Genomic DNA, 18,206 nt, shown 5'->3' on the forward strand with positions numbered 1-18,206 from the left:
AAATTATCAAAGTAAACTAAATCTAAATCAAAACCTCTCAGTGATCAATACAAATAAATCCCATTACCTTAAGATGAAGCAAAAATGAGAGCAGGTTTGGGATACGCTGGAATTAATTCTTTTTCATTTTTTAAAAAAGGATAAACATTTTATTCACTTTTGTCTTTTTTTCTCCCCTCTGGTGACAACTGAGCACATATTTCTATGTCTTCATTATGTATCTAAAAGAAACTCTAGCAACACTAAGTTTGTTTAAAAATAATGTCAAAATGACAAACAGAAGCAGGTTATTTTATCAAAAGGATCATCTATCTTCTTTGATATTATAAGAGATAAACTGCTGTGTGAAATTACAGGCTAGTCATGACAAATGCGGATGTAATAATTACGGACACAGGAAGGAGCCCATTTACTCATTTATTTTTTTTCCTGATCAACTTTTAGAAAATCTTAATATAAGAAAAAAATTAAAATCCAAAACTTCCTTGAAGATGTTTTGAGGAAATTCAAAGCAGGTGAGATCATCTTTGAAAAGTAAAGGTTATGGTAATAAGAATTGGGTGCTTAAATTAATATTTATAATCAAAGTGGCTTTTAAAAATGCAGAATTATAGTACCTATATAACTGTAAAAAATGGGTCATAAATAATAAGCTATAGATGTCATTTGCCAAAAAAAAAAAAGATTTCCCAAAGTTCTTTTTCCCCTAGTAAATCTTAGAATTACACAGAGCTCAAATTAGAAAACCAGGAGGCCTCTTTTTGCTTTCCCATTATAGATACAGACCCACTGCTTCTTCCCCTGCAGTTTTAAAATGTCTAAGTTCCTTGTGGTTTCCTTCACTACTAATGCACTGGGATACTTAAAAAAAAGAAGTTTAAAAATAGAAAAGAACTTCAAGGTAGATGAAATCCTTAAAAAATCCAGATATTCATTTTTGATAAAGGAATTGATTTAAAAAAATGTACAGATTAATCAGACAAATGAAACTCACCCGTCTTTGCATCTTTCCAGTCATCTGAAAGAATAGTCTTGGTCTGAATAGTGTATTTCGATATAGGACTATGATTGTCTGAACCACGGCTCCACGTAAGAGCCACAGAAGTGGCTCTAATGTCTTCTATTCGTAGACCACCTGGAGGGCCTGGAGGGCCTGGAATGAAAATTTGGGTAATGAATCAGTGAATCCCAATTAGTGAATTAAGTGCACATTAGGATACAAAAGCATCTTCTTTGAAATTAATCCAAAGAACATTTATACAATATAATCAGTGTTACCACATTCCTTTTAAATATAAACTATAAGAGATGATAATAATAGTACTTATGGTCTTCACTAAATGATTTCACAGTGTCTCTTTTTAAATAAGGAGATACATGCTATCATTTTAAAATGGCATTATCATTCAAGATACATATGACAATCTTTGGCTCGTAAAATGGATACACATGAAAATCTTTGACTTAGAAAATGCAGTTGGCATTAAGAGGACCTAACAGATTGTGGCACAGTGCAATTTAAGAAATGCTTGCCAAATGCATAAATCAGATATGGTAGCACAATTCAGTCCAGATATGAGAATAGTCAGTCAAATATTTCACTGTGCCTCCCACAAATGGCAAATACTTTTCTATATCCCTAAATGGTTATTGGTAATTTATTTTACTTGGAGTAGAAAATACATACAATCTGGGAATGATTATATGTATCATTTTGGATAATATATTTCATGTTAGTTATAATAACAGGCATAAATAATATTAAAAGAAATATTTCTACTTCTATAAAATGTAGAAAACAATTGCCAACTCAGAGGTATACCAGAAATGCCCTGAAACATTGAATAATATATTGAAGAGGCTTAGGACAGAACAGTTATTAATGCAAAACATAAAACAATGTTAAAAATAGGCTTTCATAGATGCTTCCTCACTCAGCACCAATATTATTCAATGAGAGCACTGTACCTGGTGGTAGAAATGAAAAGACAAATGAGACATAATTTCTGGGTTTTGAAGAGCTTTTTGTCTTGAAAAGGGTGAAATGGACCAGCAAATAAATAATTATAATTGAAAGCAAAAATGCCATGATAATGGCATACAAGATATTTATACTTTGCATCACAATTTCTTGTTTTTAAAAATGAGAAAAAACATGCTTTAAGTGGTACAGTGGCATCCATTGCTTACAATGCTAAAGAAGTTTCCCAGTTAATAGAGACATCCTTTAATAGACATTTCAGAAAATACTATCACTTGTTTTCTTTGCAGCAGAAAGGGTCCATCCCCAGCTAATTTAGGCATATTAAATATAATTACAACTTTGTTAAAATGATATCTTTAGTTTTTCATATTGAATATAGTACTAAATAAGACATTTGTTTTTATCTCTTAGCTAAATATAAATGCCTTACTATTTATTGATCAAATCAGATGTTTAGCCTACATGGTTTCATGGCTTTTTTTTTCCTCCAAATGGGTTTTGGACTTTGAAAAGGTATAGACAATCTCCTAGTGGTTGGTCCTGAGGGGGAAGAGGTGTAGGTAGATTCACACAAATATATTACTGCTAATACTAAAATAACACAAGACACATCCTATTGCTGGCAGTAAATTTTATTATTTGGAGGTATATAACATATGAATAGAAAGGTAAATAAACTTTTATAAATGTATAATTTGTAATAGTGTACTTAAACTTCTTGATGTTAATTAAAAGTAAAAAATACAACACGCAGAATAAATGAAAATAGACACATAAGTAATATAGAACACATGCTATATTCAGAAAGAAAAAACTGCATTTTTCATTACCCCTTTACTTCATGTAAAGCATCATCCCAAGTCAATGATTAAATGGAATATTTCAGGGTATTATAATTTAAAAATAGAGATGAAAAATAAGGGAAATTATTTTTAAAAGGAAGAGAAAGTCATGCATTCAGATACTTTTTCTGAGCACAAAGGTATGAAGAAAATATTAAGGGGAATTTAAGACAAAATTGTCATAGGGTAGGCTTTAACCATGCAAGTGTAAATTATTTGCCTGCTGTTATTCTCTGAAGTTCTTGGAGTGGCAAATGAGTAATATTTTAAAAGGTCAGACTCGAGTTGTATGTTATGAACATATTTGTTGGAATACTATATGCAAAATAATTTTACTCGGTCATCCATTCAAGGAAGAGAGACATTGTTGAGCAAAACACTGTAATTACCTTTGACAGTTTTTTCCCTCTGATATATGCCTGGCCTCTACTGGGTTCTTAATAAATATTTTGGTGCATACATGAGTTTATCACAATTAAACTCCCACATAGTTCTATAAAGATAGCAGTCATCCACAATATAAGCTCCCTTCTTCCATTTGCCTTGAATATCATCATAAAGAGGTGAAGTTAAGAGAACAAATGGAAAGGTGTTGTTTGATAATCCTTGAAACCTGATGTGGCAGTGTAACTTGTTAATGTGGAGTAGACCTATCCATCTAGTAATCGACTCCAAATATCTCCTGGAAAATACCTGAGAGAAAAACACTATTAAAGGCAGAGATTTCAGAGTTTAAAATTGGCTTGACTTAAAATTCTGTGCCCTGATTTATCTTGGGCAAGTTTTTCAAATTTATTAAGTTTCCATTTTCTCATCTGCAAAATGGGAGTAATAAAAGTTGATCATATAGAACCGTTTTTTAGGATTGAAACAGTATCTTTAAAGAAGGTAGTGGTAGACCTAGTCCATAAAAAGCCCTCAGTAAACTTTAGCTACTAAAAGTATTACTGTTTTTATTCCTGCAAGAGCTTTCTGGGCATCTGAGTTACTTAGCAGGAGTAATTATTAGTATTTGTTAATAATTGGGAGGGATCTGTTTATCGGATTGTTCACTTACCACTTGTTTTCACTTAAAAATAAAGTGTTTTCTGATAAATTTGTTGAAGGTGAGGAAAAGTTGGGAATGTGAAGTCCCTTCGTTTGTACTAAGAAATCAGGAGGTAGCAAAAACAGAGTGGTACTATAGAGACAAACTTGCACAGCCTGGGAGTTAAACTCGGGGCTAGTACTATACTGTCTCCAGGAGGAAGATTTTCAAAGCAGTGTAGCTGATAATACTTGTTCATTTTTTCTGCTCAGAATGGAGGGAAAAAGTGTTATGGTAGAAAATAAAATAATGCAACTACTTGTTCCTCAGCACACACACAAAAAGGCATTAGGAAGTGGTCACCCTTGGTTATTCTTTCATCAGTGGGAAAAAAAAAAGCAATACATGATTCTGACTAAGAGTTCCTTCTTCCTTCCTCCTCCCTTTCTCCCTTTCTCTCTCTCTCTTCCTTCTCTCTTTCTCCTTCTTTTTTCTCTGCCTCCTCTTTCCCTCTGTTTCTATTTTTTCTGCCTCCTCTCTCCCTCTCTTTAAGCTCCTACTGTTGTATACTCTCAAGAAATCTGTAAGTAAAGAATTGAAGCCAGGAAAAATGTAAGCAAATAGACTGTTACATGCAGCTTATTTCATTATTACTCTACTAATATGTCTTTCCAATATCTTAGGTGGTCCTCAGGCAGATAGCTAATGGTTCCTAAGAATGTTATTTATGCCAAATTTAAATTATAATGAAACAGAGACATTGTTTAGATAGAAAGGACCTTTGGAATTTCATATGCATTTTAAATGTCTACATACATTAGATTAGAAATTATTTTAGCCTTCCATTTTCTTTCTTTCTTTTGTTTTTAATCACTAAAGATTGCGGGTAAGGGTGTGGAGCAACTGGGATATTTCTCTGACTAGTGCTGGTAAAAGCTTTCTTTCGATTCTTCTCACTACCATTAAATATGTAGGAAGCTGGAAAGAGAAGGAAATGAGGAGAAAAATGAGAAAGATCTGGGGGAGGAGATAAAAAGCTATTTAAAGTATACTTTCTCTTTTTGTTTTTTATCGACAGTCTGACCAAATTCTCCTTTTATAGAATTAACAGTGCAAACTTCAGTGTTGATACTCTGCATCTCCTTTTCCTATTCAAAATCACAGTGCTCTATCACTATCTTTCTAGGAGCTATCTTTCTATACTTCTCCCCATAGACACTGCTACTATATACTTCCCTTCCAGTTACATTACCTTCTCTCTTACTATTCTTGTTTTTCACTATTTTTTTCCCTCTGGCTTGAAATATCCCTCTCAGAGATTGCTGATTGAGAACGCTCCATAAAATCTCACCTACAGGGTATAATTAGTGGTCTACCAAGGTCCTTGTTAGTGTTATGTTTCTATGTTGTAGGTTCTTCAAAGTCAGGCAGGAGTCTACAATTACCAAAATGTGTTTCTATCTTGTTTTTTAACCTACTGAAGGACTGTAGAAATTGCCAGAATGGTCCCCTATCCTCTGTGGTTCAATGCGGTATCTATTTGTAACATCTATACCCTCTTTCCCTAAATTCCTCTAGGTTCTCAATGTTTTAACTATGAAATCATTGATTGCAGGCAAATAACAGAAACACTTCAATATGTAATATAGATCATATACATTTTAGAGCTCATGTAAGCCAATATCTGTACAAAGGATGCAGAAGTGTAGAAGGGCTATGGCCAGCATTACACAGATAGTCTGTAACAGAGGGCAGAATCAGGACAATAGACTGGGTTTCCCAGCATAACCCACATGAAATGAGAAAAAGCCCATTTGAAATTTAGATCTTGTCACCCAAATGTGCCTGTCTGCAAAAGACCTCCAAAGAACTACCTGAATACTGACAAATTTACCCTGTTGTTTTCTTGGGCTTGTCTGTTATTTTTAAAAGAAGTGTGAACTCATAACAACATAAAATTTACATGACATAAAATAGTGAATAAAATTTTTTTAAAAGATTTTATTTATTTATTTGACAGAGAGCGAGGCAGGCAGAGGGAGAGGGAGAAGCAGGCTCCCTGTTGAGCAAAGAGCCTGATGTGGGGCTTGATATCAGGACACTGGGATCATGACCTGAGCCAAAGGCAGACACTTAACCGACTTAGCCACTCAGGTACCCCAGTGAATAAAAATTTTATATTGTACATTTTAATAAAAATATTTTACTGAGTCCTTATCATATTGAAGTAATTGCTAAATCTTTCATAATTCTTACCAATAACTAATGATGTAGGTGCCATTATTTTCCCTATTTTACAGATGAGGAAACAGAGACATGGGTAGATTAAATGACGATAGTCATCCAGCTAGCAAATGAGAAAGCTAGGATGTAAACACAACCAATTTGCCATGAGACCATCTTTTCAATAACTATAGTACAATTATTTAAAACAGCGTTACCAGAATCAAATTCAAAACTGGTATTGAGCTTTTCTTTGGAGACCTTTCTTGTTGGGAATCATATGAATTACTTGGGCACAGCTGTACACTTTAGAAAAAATGACAAAAACTGTAATACATTGATCATAACTTTTAAATCTTTGCTTGATCTGTTAACTCAGATAAATCAAGATAAACACATCACCCATCTATAAATTCATACTCAATACATCCCCAGTTTTTCTTGATCACTCTAAAGGCATCTGTTAGTCTTTCCTGAATTTTACGAGTGTCTTTAGGAAAAAATACCTATGTATGAACAAAATACCCATGTGATTTCCACTCAGCTCTTATTCATATGTAATCAGAGGAAAAAATGAGCAAGACCACAATTATTTATCAATTTTGTCATTTCTTCTTTAGGAATGTAGTAACATTCAATGAAAAAGAGTTTAGACATTTGAGGAAAAATAGCCAAAAAAAAAGTACTTTTTTTTTTTTAAGATTTTATTTATTTGACAGAGAGAGACACAGTGAGAGAGGGAACACAAGCAGGGGGAGCGGGAGAGGGAGAAGCAGGCTTCCCGCGGAGCAGGGAGCCCAATGCGGGGCTCGATCCCAGGACCCTGGGACCATAACCTGAGCTGAAGGCAGACGCTTAACAACTGAGCCACCCAGGCACCCAGAAAAGTACTTTCAAAATGATTACTCACACACTATAGTCTGACCATATTTTCTCAGTCAGTAATTGAGACACATTTTCTGATGGGATAGAAGACTTGAAATTGGGAGCCTCCAGAATTAACTGGGATGCAGAGCAGCCTTGACTACACCCCAGGCATCACTTGAGTCTATGCTAGTACTCAGGCAGTACTAAATACAAATGTACTTTCTTCCTCTTAAACCCGGACTTTCTAAACAACCAGACCCCAAAACTCCTGGTCCTTTTGGGACTCCCTTCCACATGGCACATGTATTTAATAGAAGCCTTCATGTTCCAGAGTTGCTGCAAGCATGAAAGATATCTAGTATCACTTTCTTTCTACCTGTAATTTCCGGTAAGTAATTAAAGCAAACACCACATGTAAATATTCTGTGGTTCATTGTTTATTTTTACTAAAATAGCCAATTTTAATGAAAAGTTTGAATGTTAAGGAAACAAATATTTTTCAGAACAAATTATCTCATCTTTTAAAACAAAATAATCTTAAAATGACATTACTGAAAGAACATCAGTTATATTAGGATAAGCAACTTCTTCCTCTTCTTTCCATGTGTCAGCTAAAGTTCCTTTATTATTACAGGCCTATTTCTATTCTCAAAATTAGTTAAGACAATGGCTCTACCATAATGTTATGAAATACAGTTCAATGTCATGTGATTTTGTCAATGTTTAAAGCTGTCCTAAGATAAAGCTAAATAGTAAATATCCCTACCATTTAATAGGAGTATGGTAGTTTTTTAACCTCTAACATTTATAAAAGTGAACCTAGATCCATTAGTAATGAGAATAAGGCTAAAGGGAGAGCAATGATTTTGTAGAACCTGTACTTGTCATCGATGCAGTTTATTTAAACAAGAATATTCTCCCTTTCCTGGCACCAGGACAGGCATACTTGTCATGTGATTTCCTTCCTAATTTTTAAATTCTTTCTTTTCAAACTATATTGCCATCTGGTCTTGGTGGTATACTTTCAATTATGAACTATGTAAGAAGATGCCCACAATGATGATTCATGCACATATCTCCATGATGATATTTATAGGTACATGAGAATCTCAAATTAATTTTAAATATCGTATTAACATGGTAATTGATCTGGATCTCTAGTCTAGACTCTAAGACAGTTCCATCTGTGACAATGACTGAGACGAGAAAATTTAAAAAATTAAAAAGATGGAAATTAAGTAACATCTTGAGCCAGAAACATTTATTCTTTTATGATGACTAATGAATTATTTTAAAAAAAAAAACTGCATATGTATTTAAGAGTCATATCCATATCCCTCAAAGCTTTCCTGAGAGTTCTTCCAACAACAGATGGAGTTGCTTGAGTTACTAAATGAGAAGTTCATATAATACCCTATATCTAAATATAAACCTTTTTCAGAGCAAAACTATTTCTGGTGAAGAAACAAGAATTTTAAGCATATCTCTTTGACCGAAGAGGGAAAATGAAAGTATTTTCAAACAATGAAATTTAAGCAGTTCCAGAAAGAATTATATACACTTCCTTTTTATCCTTCACTTCTCCTCAAGTCCTTCCAGTAAAAGTCTCCAACTTCCTGCCCAAATTAAAGATCCAAGAAGGCTGACAGTAGGAGTTAATAAAATTAAATATGCATACATGCTGTTAATGGCTTGGTATCTTCACTTAAACCTTGCTACCGAGATGACAATTTTCTCCACATGCTGTCCATTTTCACTTCCCAATCCCAGGAATTATGCCAAAAACCCTACAGAGCCATGGGCAGTCGTGAGTTGTTTATTGCTGCTTTTCATCCATTCTTGCCAAAGAATATATATATGGCACCAGGATACAAAAGACTACTGGAGTAATGCCCCTTAGCCTGTGTCTTAATTAAGATGACTCCTTAGTGAATTTGACAACAATACTGTTCATTACCTGCTTGGCTAAATCAAACAGTCCATTCAGTGGCAATACTTTTGAATTAAAATTCACCAGATCTTCATATTTTTTTTCAGGTAATGAGCTAATTTATGAGATATATAATTTCAAAGAAAAACAGGACATGAAAACACAAAAATTTCACTTGGCCATTATAAGATGTACTAGGTTAGTTCACTAGCCATTTTTCATATTAGTGAAGCTATATAATTATATTTTAAAATATGTTCCTGCTCAAAAGTATGTTTAGAAGTTTCAAAAGGAAAAATCCTCTAAGAACTAGATTGGAAGGGAAAACTGCAGGAGCTATAATATTGAGTTAATTAGTAAAATCTAGTATAATATGTTAAAAAAAGAAAAAAGAAAAAAAGCTTTCACACAAATGGTGAGTGTCAACGATCACCAGGTTGGAGGCAGGCTGGCACAGACGGGGAGAAAAGGATCCACCATGTTTTTCTCTCCACCTTTTCTGTTTTTACCTGCAAGAGGAAAGATCAAGGCTGAAGGGACAGTGTGGATGCCCATTTAGGGGCAGGAAGCCATGTACTTTGGGGATTTGCCATGAGTCCTTGATGGGTAAGTTGAAATAAGAGCAAAGAAAAACATCTTCGTCTAGACACTGGAGATGGGGGTCCAAAAGAAAAAAGGCTAAAGTGACAAGCTTTGGCCCAATCAAACCTCCATTCCCCAGTAACAGTGACTGCCTTTCTAAAGAACAAGAGATGTGTACCTGGATCCCTTCCCCCGCCACTGCCTTAAACAAACAAACACTAGAACCTTTGTAATTTCATGCCATATAGTGCAAGTCTACTTACTAAAACATATGCTTGATGGCTTCTAACTAAGAAAAAATACAAAGGGTGAATTTAGCAATGATTCTAAGAAACTAATCAGTATTTGGGAATGGATGTCACAGGAATTTGTGTCATGAGTAATATGGTATTTATTTTTTATGCATATATATACATTAAAAGCACAGGAGGAGGAAGTAAAGGAAGATATTTATAAAAAGTCTCCATGGTCAATGTGTGAATTCTAACTATTATTATTCTTTTCATAAATATGGAATCTGAGGGCGCCTGGGTGGCTCAGTTGGTTAAGCGACTGCCTTCGGCTCAGGTCATGATCCTGGAGTCCTGGGATCGAGTCCCACATCGGGCTCCCTGCTCGGCAGGGAGCCTGCTTCTCCCTCTGACCCTCCCCCCTCTCATGTGCTCTCTGTCTCTCTCATTCTCTCTGTCTCAAATAAATAAATAAAATCTTTAAAAAAATATGGAATCTGAATCTTATAGTGATGAACTGACTAGGTTAAGACCACAGCTTAAATAGTAGGTGAAGTGGCTTTCTTTTATTTTAAATTTTTTTAAAGATTTTATTTATTTATTTGACAGAGAGAGAGAAAGAGAGAGAGTACAAGCAGGGGGAATGGCAGAGGGAGAGGGAGAAACAGACTTTCTGCTGAGAAGGGAGTCCGATGAGGGGCTTGATCTTAGGACCCCGGGATCATGCCCTGAGCTGAAGGCAGACGTTTAACCGACGGAGCCACCCAGGTGTCCCTGAAGTGGCTTTCTAAGGTACGTTTGCCTAATGCCAAAAGTCATACCTTTTCTACTGCACCATATAGATCTTTTAATGACTGTATGTGTATATTAACTATGTTATTAGAGAAAATCATGGATGATATAATAACTATTTTATTAGAGAAAATCATAGGATGATCATCCACCTCTTTCCCCTAACCATAACTAAGGATAATTTGATTATTAGAAGTAGGCCACTTTATAACCACTACTGTCTCCCTGGTGATAGCTATTTAAATATGAAAAACAATATCTACGAGAAAACTTGCTTCTGCTGACTACTTATTGCAAATTTTGTCATTATGATAAATGGTAACAAAGGTCACCAAACTCACCTGTCACTTTAAACACATGAGATTTCTAAGTTTTCAATGAGAAGTGAAATTAATAATTTTGGATATATTCCATCCATGCACCCCTCCCTCCACCTTTAAATAGTTTTGGTAGTTTTTGCTATATTACCAGAGTTTGCTTCTCTGAAACCTGACTTTTTAAGTCTGGCGAGTGGGTACTATGCACACTTACACAGTGAGTGTAACTCCTGCACAATGGAGTATCATTTCCTTGATTTAGGCACCATAGCTACCAGCATACACAGGAACATATCAGACAGTGGTCCTCCAAGTTGTTTAAAACACCAGTACCAGACAGATCTGACATACTCCTGTCAGTAAGGGTCCTGTGCTCCTGGAGAAATTCTCGGGAACGTGTGGAGCTGCTCAAGCTCTGGTTGTTGACAGCCAGTAAGACTGTAGGGAGCTGAAGCTCAGATGTGTGCTCTTCAGTGTGACAGACCCTAGATTATTTAGTGACACTCACACAAGGGATCACTACATCTTGGCATATCACAAGTTGTTACTGATAAATTTGTGCATTACTTCTTTTCTAAAATGAAGTGGATTCAAGGTTGTCCCTTCAATATGCTAAGTCTTACTCACTTGCACCATCCCAGTCCACTTTCAATCAAAGGACTTGGCACTCCCCCACTGCCCTGGGAAATACACATAAATCACAGCCAACTTCCTCACCTCCTCTTGTGTCCACAGAGCAACCATTACTGACTGTGAATATTGGATAATTAGAAATTAAAATAGTGTGTTACTGTTTAGGGGGAAATAAAAGCCTTGGGATTTATGCCAGAATATGCATTGACTTGTGAGTGTATTGTGCAGTCAAACACAACAATGGAAAAGTGCTGTAGCAGAGGAAAGACAGAATTCACTGCTGTGCTGATGTAATGATACATCCTAAGTCACATTTAGATAACACATGGGGTGTTCTGTCACACAGGAATAGGGATCCCATGGTCACCTTCAAGAGGAAGTGAAGAGGGTGCGAACTACGGTACAGGTGGCTTTTTAGGATACCAGGAGAGAATCTACGGAGTCAGAGAACACTTCTCATATTTCTTCCTTTCTCTTCGAGTGTGTCTTAATGAATCCCAGGGATGATGGTAGTGTAAGGAGTTTTGTGTGATAGGAATTCAAAAGCACTAAAATCTCCCTGCAACTTCTTAAACTGATCACAGGTTTAGAGAATAAAGACTTTTTTTTTGAGTTTCCTTTATTCTCATTTGTTTAGGTGTGAAAAAAACCTGTGATGCAATCAAATTCTCAGGGGCTGGGCTGGTGAGGTTGGCTGGTGGCAGAGAGATGTTGGTGACAGGAAGCCAGTCTGCAAAAACACCATCAAGAAAGAACTGGATGTTCCAGAACCTTGAAATGGCAGATTCCACAAAAATCGTACATAAGAAAATTGTTTTGCTTAAATGGGATTTTATACCACTAAGTCTTTCCTTGGTTATATTTTCAGCAACGAAGCTAAGGTGTTTTCGTCTTCTTTTGTTTGATAAAATGAACCCAAAAGAGAAGGTTTGAAATTCCAATTTCAAATAATTTAAAATTTTACTCTACTCTCTAACTGAACTTAGAATTATCATCAATGCCTCGCAGTGGTTTGGGTGGGCAATTTATTAAACCATATGCCAACAGTGAAGCAGATGTAAAATAAAAATTATATAATCTGGTTTTTATATTTCAGGAAGTTAAACATTAAGGAGTAGTGAAGAAAAATAAGTAACATAGTATATTTGGAGCACTAGTATCTGGCCACTTTCTGGCTTTATAAAATAAGAGCGGAAGACTGTTTCTTTTCCTTTTTTAAACTTCCTTTGCTTATGAAATGGGATTACCAGTTCTTACACTACTATTTCACAACAATTTTGTTAAGATGACATCCTAAAATTTATATGAAAATCCCATAGGCATATACATTATAAGGTAAACATTTAAACATTTTGAATGAATTAATTTTAAAGCTAAAGAGCACATTTTAAAATTAAGCTTTAAAACCATCTACTATATTAATTGTTTTTGCTATTATAATTGTACAATGTTGAGTAGCTAAAATATATATTTTTTAAATTACTATAATTTCCTGTTATTAGGCCAGCCATAAATATATCATGGGCAAAAATAAAATTGCAAAAATCTGCATCTGTGACTTTCTATAGAATAAATACTTCTTACCATAAAGAAAGAGGCCTACTTTTTAATTTTTCCATATTGATTATTTCATCTTTTGAATATATCTGAATTAGTGTTTGGTTATGCTGTGATCCAGCAATGAGCTTGGATATTACATCTGAAGTCAGACTGCTTGGATTCAAATCTTGTTCTTCTACTTAGTACCTGTATGACCGTGGGCTAGTAACTTAGCCTCAGTGGGACTCAATTTTCTTATGTGTAAATTGGGGATAATAATAATATCCATCTCTTAAAGTGGTGAGTAAGTAATAAGGTAAGTAATAAGGCTTTAATAAATATTATATATCTTTATATGGTATAAAAATACACAATACATTATATGGAATATGTATTTTTATAATATATATCTTTATAATATTTTATTATGTCTTATATTATACACTAAATTATGTAATTATATATCTTTATTTTGTATTTTGTATTCATAATACATGTCTTTTCACGGCATAAAGATTGGAGTTGCAAACATACAATATTTTGCCAATATAAATTGAAATTACTTTTAAAATATGAACTAATTGCCATTTATTTATGCTCATAAAGACTTTTAGATATCACTGATTATCTGTACTGCTATTGTAATTTGATATAATTGGCATAATTGTCAGAGGAATTTGGCGTCATTGGTAAATATAACAGATGTATACAGCACTGCCATGCAGCATCTAAAATCATACCATGGCTATTAAGTTCTGTAAAGCTTTTTTGTCTCCTGGAATCTGAGTGAGGAGCAGCAAGTTTGATGATTATTTTTTAAGGGAGCGATGGATACAGACAGACTGTGTAGCAAAGATTAAGTTCCAGTTTGCCAAAAGCTGACCAGTTTGATTAGGAGACGAGGAGAGTCAGGAGCAATTAAAGAAGAGGAGAAGAAATCTTCCAAGGAAACTTCTCTCACTGTACTCCAGTGAGGAAAGAGAAAAGTATCTAAATTTATATTAGTGCATGCCTTATAGTGTTGTCTACCAGTTTATTATCCTCACAGTTGTAAGTTTTAAATTTGTAAAATGAACTGTTGAACTAGATAATTTTCAAGACCCGTCTTAAAGCTTAAGATAGGTGACTTATTCTGAATGAATTGCATACTTTGTTGATATATTTGAAAATTACCTTGAATTTACATGAACTTACATTGAGAAATACAATTTCAAATCATTGGTGTACTTTATAACTTCACTAGAAATTGGATAAGTTGTTATTTTTTTTTAAGATTTTATTTATTTATTTGACAGAGAGACAGCGAGAGCAGGAACACAAGCAGGGGGAGTGGGAGAGGGAGAAGCAGGCCTCCCGCTGAGCAGGGAGCCCGATATGGGACTCGATCCCAGGACCCTGGGATCATGACCTGAGCTGAAGGCAGACGCTTAACGACTGAGCCACCCAGGCGCCCGATAAGTTGTTATTTTTACTAAAGCTTTAGTAGAGAACTATTAATGAGTTCTAACTTTGAAACAATCAAGCTACTTTCTAAATTCTGTATTAAAAACAGATACACATCCCAGCTCATTAATCCAGCATTTTCATGTAACAGTTATAGAGAACTGCCCCCTAGCAGCTTTTGAATGTGTTGCTCTCAATGGAAAGGAGAATGCTCAATTTCTGGGCAGGCTTCACTTTAATAGATGTATCCTTGTGGTTTAGTGCCAAGTGAGGTTGGGATGCCTCAGGATGGCGCCCAGTCAGTCATTGTTCCAGCCAGTGTGGGCAGCAAGGGCCATTTTCCTGCCCCAGTCCTGCGAGGGCTGATGAGATGGAATCTTTAGTCTGTCTCTGTGGCAAACTTTCTTGGACAACGCAAGTGGAAAGTAGAGGCAATTATCCAAGTATCTGAGGTAAATGTGTATTTTTCTGACCCAAATACTTGAAAAACTACCTCAACTCGTCTTTTGGTTTGACTATGATGATCTGGACACATCTCTCTGCCTATATAAGAGTATCTCTTTTCTGCGTCTCTTCACATAAATTCATGAAGTTTGGGGGGGTGGTAAGGTGTGTGTGTGTACTGGTAGCCTGTCTAACTTGGTATGTATACTACAGGAAACTTTTTTGTCCGTTCTTCCTAATTTTATAATGACTAAATTGATTAATTTCAAAGTCCTTTTGAATTCATTTAGACATATCATGTCTTAATAATTTTGAATATAAATCCACAGTTGTGTATTTCATAACAATTTGAATTTTGGACTTTTATTTTTTTTAAAGATTTTATTTATTTATTTGAGACAGAGAGAATGAGAGAGACAGAGAGAGCACATGAGAGGGGGGAGGGTCAGAGGGAGAAGCAGGCTCCCTGCCAAGCAGGGAGCCCGATGCGGGACTCGATCCCAGGACTCCAGGATCATGACCTGAGCCGAAGGCAGTCGCTTAACCAACTGAGCCACCCAGGCGCCCCTGAATTTTGGACTTTTAAAACACAATGGGAATATTTACGCCAGATACCATGGAAATCTAAATTGCGATTTAACACCAGAAGTTCCACAAATTTAACATGATGGCAGACTTTCTTTCCTTTTGCTTTCACTGATATCCTAGGTCTCTGAGTTAGCCATACAAATTGAACTCTAAATAATCCAGGAGTAATTTAATCTCTTTTTAATAACTGTCTATAGCTTATCTTTTCCCACAATGTTTTAAAACTGTAACTACTATTTATTAGTATGTGCCAGACAATGGGAAGGAAAAGAGAGAAGAGTAGAAGCTGCAAGCAGTAACTTTTACTACTTAGTTGCAGCAATTCTAGAATGGACTTGGTAATCTTTCTGGTACTATACCAAATTAACTACAGAAAGTTTTAGAGTATTAAAGTGTTAGCTATAGAAGTTTTAGAAATTAACTATCAATTTTATTTATTCATATTCTCTGGAAGGAGCCTAAAACAATGAGAAAACTGAACTGAGTTTCCAAGATGATCATCACTAAGTACATGAGTAAGACAGGGCAAGTTTCTCTGAGTTCAACTTTACAAAATGAAGAGATAGGAATTATCTAGATAACTTCTAGGATTAAATCTAGATTTCAAATTGTATATTCAAATTTGGACATAAATGCAGAGATTTCATATAGCTACTGTGAAGAAGGAGGAAACAAGATGCAACTAATGCATGATTTGACAATAATAGGGTGAATAAAACCTATTTATCTTAAAGAAAATGTTTATCAATTCCATATTTTTTAAAGAAAGAGTACTAATTAACCTGGAACAACAATCTCTGAGTAGATGCATCAGAACCCATCTGGCCTGGACAGCAAAGAGATGTATGCTCTGGGTATGAACTCTGCTAATATGTAACAGCTGGGAGTAATAAATACTCAGGAGCATTTCCTGTAGAAAAGACCACTAGCCAACCATTGATGATTTAATATATAGCGATATTATTTAGACTAAAAAATATATTGACAGCTTCCATCAGATTATTTATTTGGCTATGTTATCTTAAATTATTCAACACAGGTTTTCAAACTGGGTTAGTCATCAACCAAAATGATCTCCTTAAGAACCAGTCTGGTAACCATGTCATTAGGCCAAGTAATAAAAACTTCAGTGGATTATAGCAAATAAAGATGGCATCTAATTTACATCCATTTCCATTCTGCAACTGTATTTTGGCTTTAGGAATAAAGTGGAAAGCTTCATACCCACGCGCGCACGCGTGCGCGCACACACACACACACACACACACACTACTTATCTAAATAAAAATCTACATAAAGCATTATGAATATAAGTTTCTGATAGAAACAATTCAAACTTGATTTGGGATACAATGATTTATACAGTTTTTGTGTTACCTGTTTTAATTTCAGCTACTCTTTTTCCAGAATGTTTCCAAATTTCATGTAGCATATGTTAGGCTTTGGAAATTAGACCAAAAAAAAAGTTTCAGAGAGTGAAAGTCTTTTTTCTTTTGTCTTTAAATCTCAGATTTACATTAAGAACTTTTGTTTAATATGGTAGAGAAGATGTAAAAGAAAGGGGGGATCTGAAAGGTATAGTCTTGATTGCGTTTTCTATTTTGGCAATTTTAATGGCAAACATTATGTTCAGCTGGGTGTCAGGAAGGTCTTCCTAACAGCTGGTAGCAATCCCAAGAATATTTATAACAGCAGAAATACCATGGAAAGTGGTAAAACACGGATGTCAAAGCCTAATTTCTTGCTTTTGTGAACTAATTTTATGGTCCATTTTTGAATGTTGTCCAAAAGTGCACTCATGAAAGAGAATTTAGGTTTGGCAAGCTGCAGAAATATTCCCACAAGTGCTGCTGAATAAATCCTGAAAAACCTTTCCCTCTAAAGGACAATCTTTTAGCTGAAGAGCTTAAGTTCTCCAGAAATATCTTTTGTTAAAGAATATTCATACAGGGCTTTCCATGTGTGTCAAAGCTTGCTTGATGAAACAACCTGAAATACATTTTTATGGGACCTAAGATGTAAAACATTTATTATAACAGCAAAAACAAGGGCATTTATATCAATTCTATTAGTTTAGATTTTTATTAAGAAGCCTAAAAACATTTGAAGTCTAATAACTGGTTCTTTTTTTTTTTTTGAATTAAGAATAGTTTAAACTAGGGGCGCCTGGGTGGCTCAGTCGTTAAGTGTCTGCCTTCGGCTGAGGTCATGATCCCAGGGTTCTGGGAATGAGCCCCGCATCTGGCTCCCTGCTCAGCGGGAAGCCTGCTTCTGCCTCTCCCACTCCCCCTGCTTGTGTTCCCTCTCTCGCTGTGTCTTTCTCTGTCAAATAAATAAATAAAATCTTTAAAAAAAGAAAAAAAATAGTTTAAACTATAAAGATTTCTTAGATATTAAGCAATTAACCATTGTTTAAATTCTAAATCCCTTTGGCTATATTATACACACATCTATTTTAAAAGGTTAATTCTGAAGTTACATCCTTCACTGATAATATTGTTTTTAGTTGAGTATATATGCTCTCTTGGTAGAAAAAAAATCTTTCACTAAAATCTTCTCTAAGCAACTTTAAATGTCATAATACCATGAATGGCATTATAATCTCTTGTAAGGTTATCTTAATTTTTATATTAGTGCTCTAGTTGGGGAATATTTCATCGTATTGTTTTTGTTTTTTCCTTACTGTTGATACATAGTCAGATTGAGTAGTTCTGTGACTAACTGTAGAGGTTTTGAAGCTAAATTATCTTACTTAGTGGGACTCA

The 18,206-nt window shown here is 34.9% G+C and overlaps 1 protein-coding gene across 1 annotated transcript in view; it reads right to left on the reverse strand.

Annotated features, from left to right (window-relative positions):
- Positions 1-18,206, reverse strand: part of CNTN1 (contactin 1) — a 143,436-nt gene that overhangs the window by 49,397 nt on the left and 75,833 nt on the right. Inside the window, 1 exon segment of the mRNA XM_044915209.1 lies at positions 995-1,153. Within this exon segment, the coding sequence (XP_044771144.1) occupies positions 995-1,153 (159 nt within the window).

The sequence above is a fragment of the Neomonachus schauinslandi genome, chromosome 5, assembly GCF_002201575.2.
Source record: "Neomonachus schauinslandi chromosome 5, ASM220157v2, whole genome shotgun sequence".
Classification (NCBI taxonomy): Eukaryota; Metazoa; Chordata; class Mammalia; order Carnivora; family Phocidae; genus Neomonachus; species Neomonachus schauinslandi.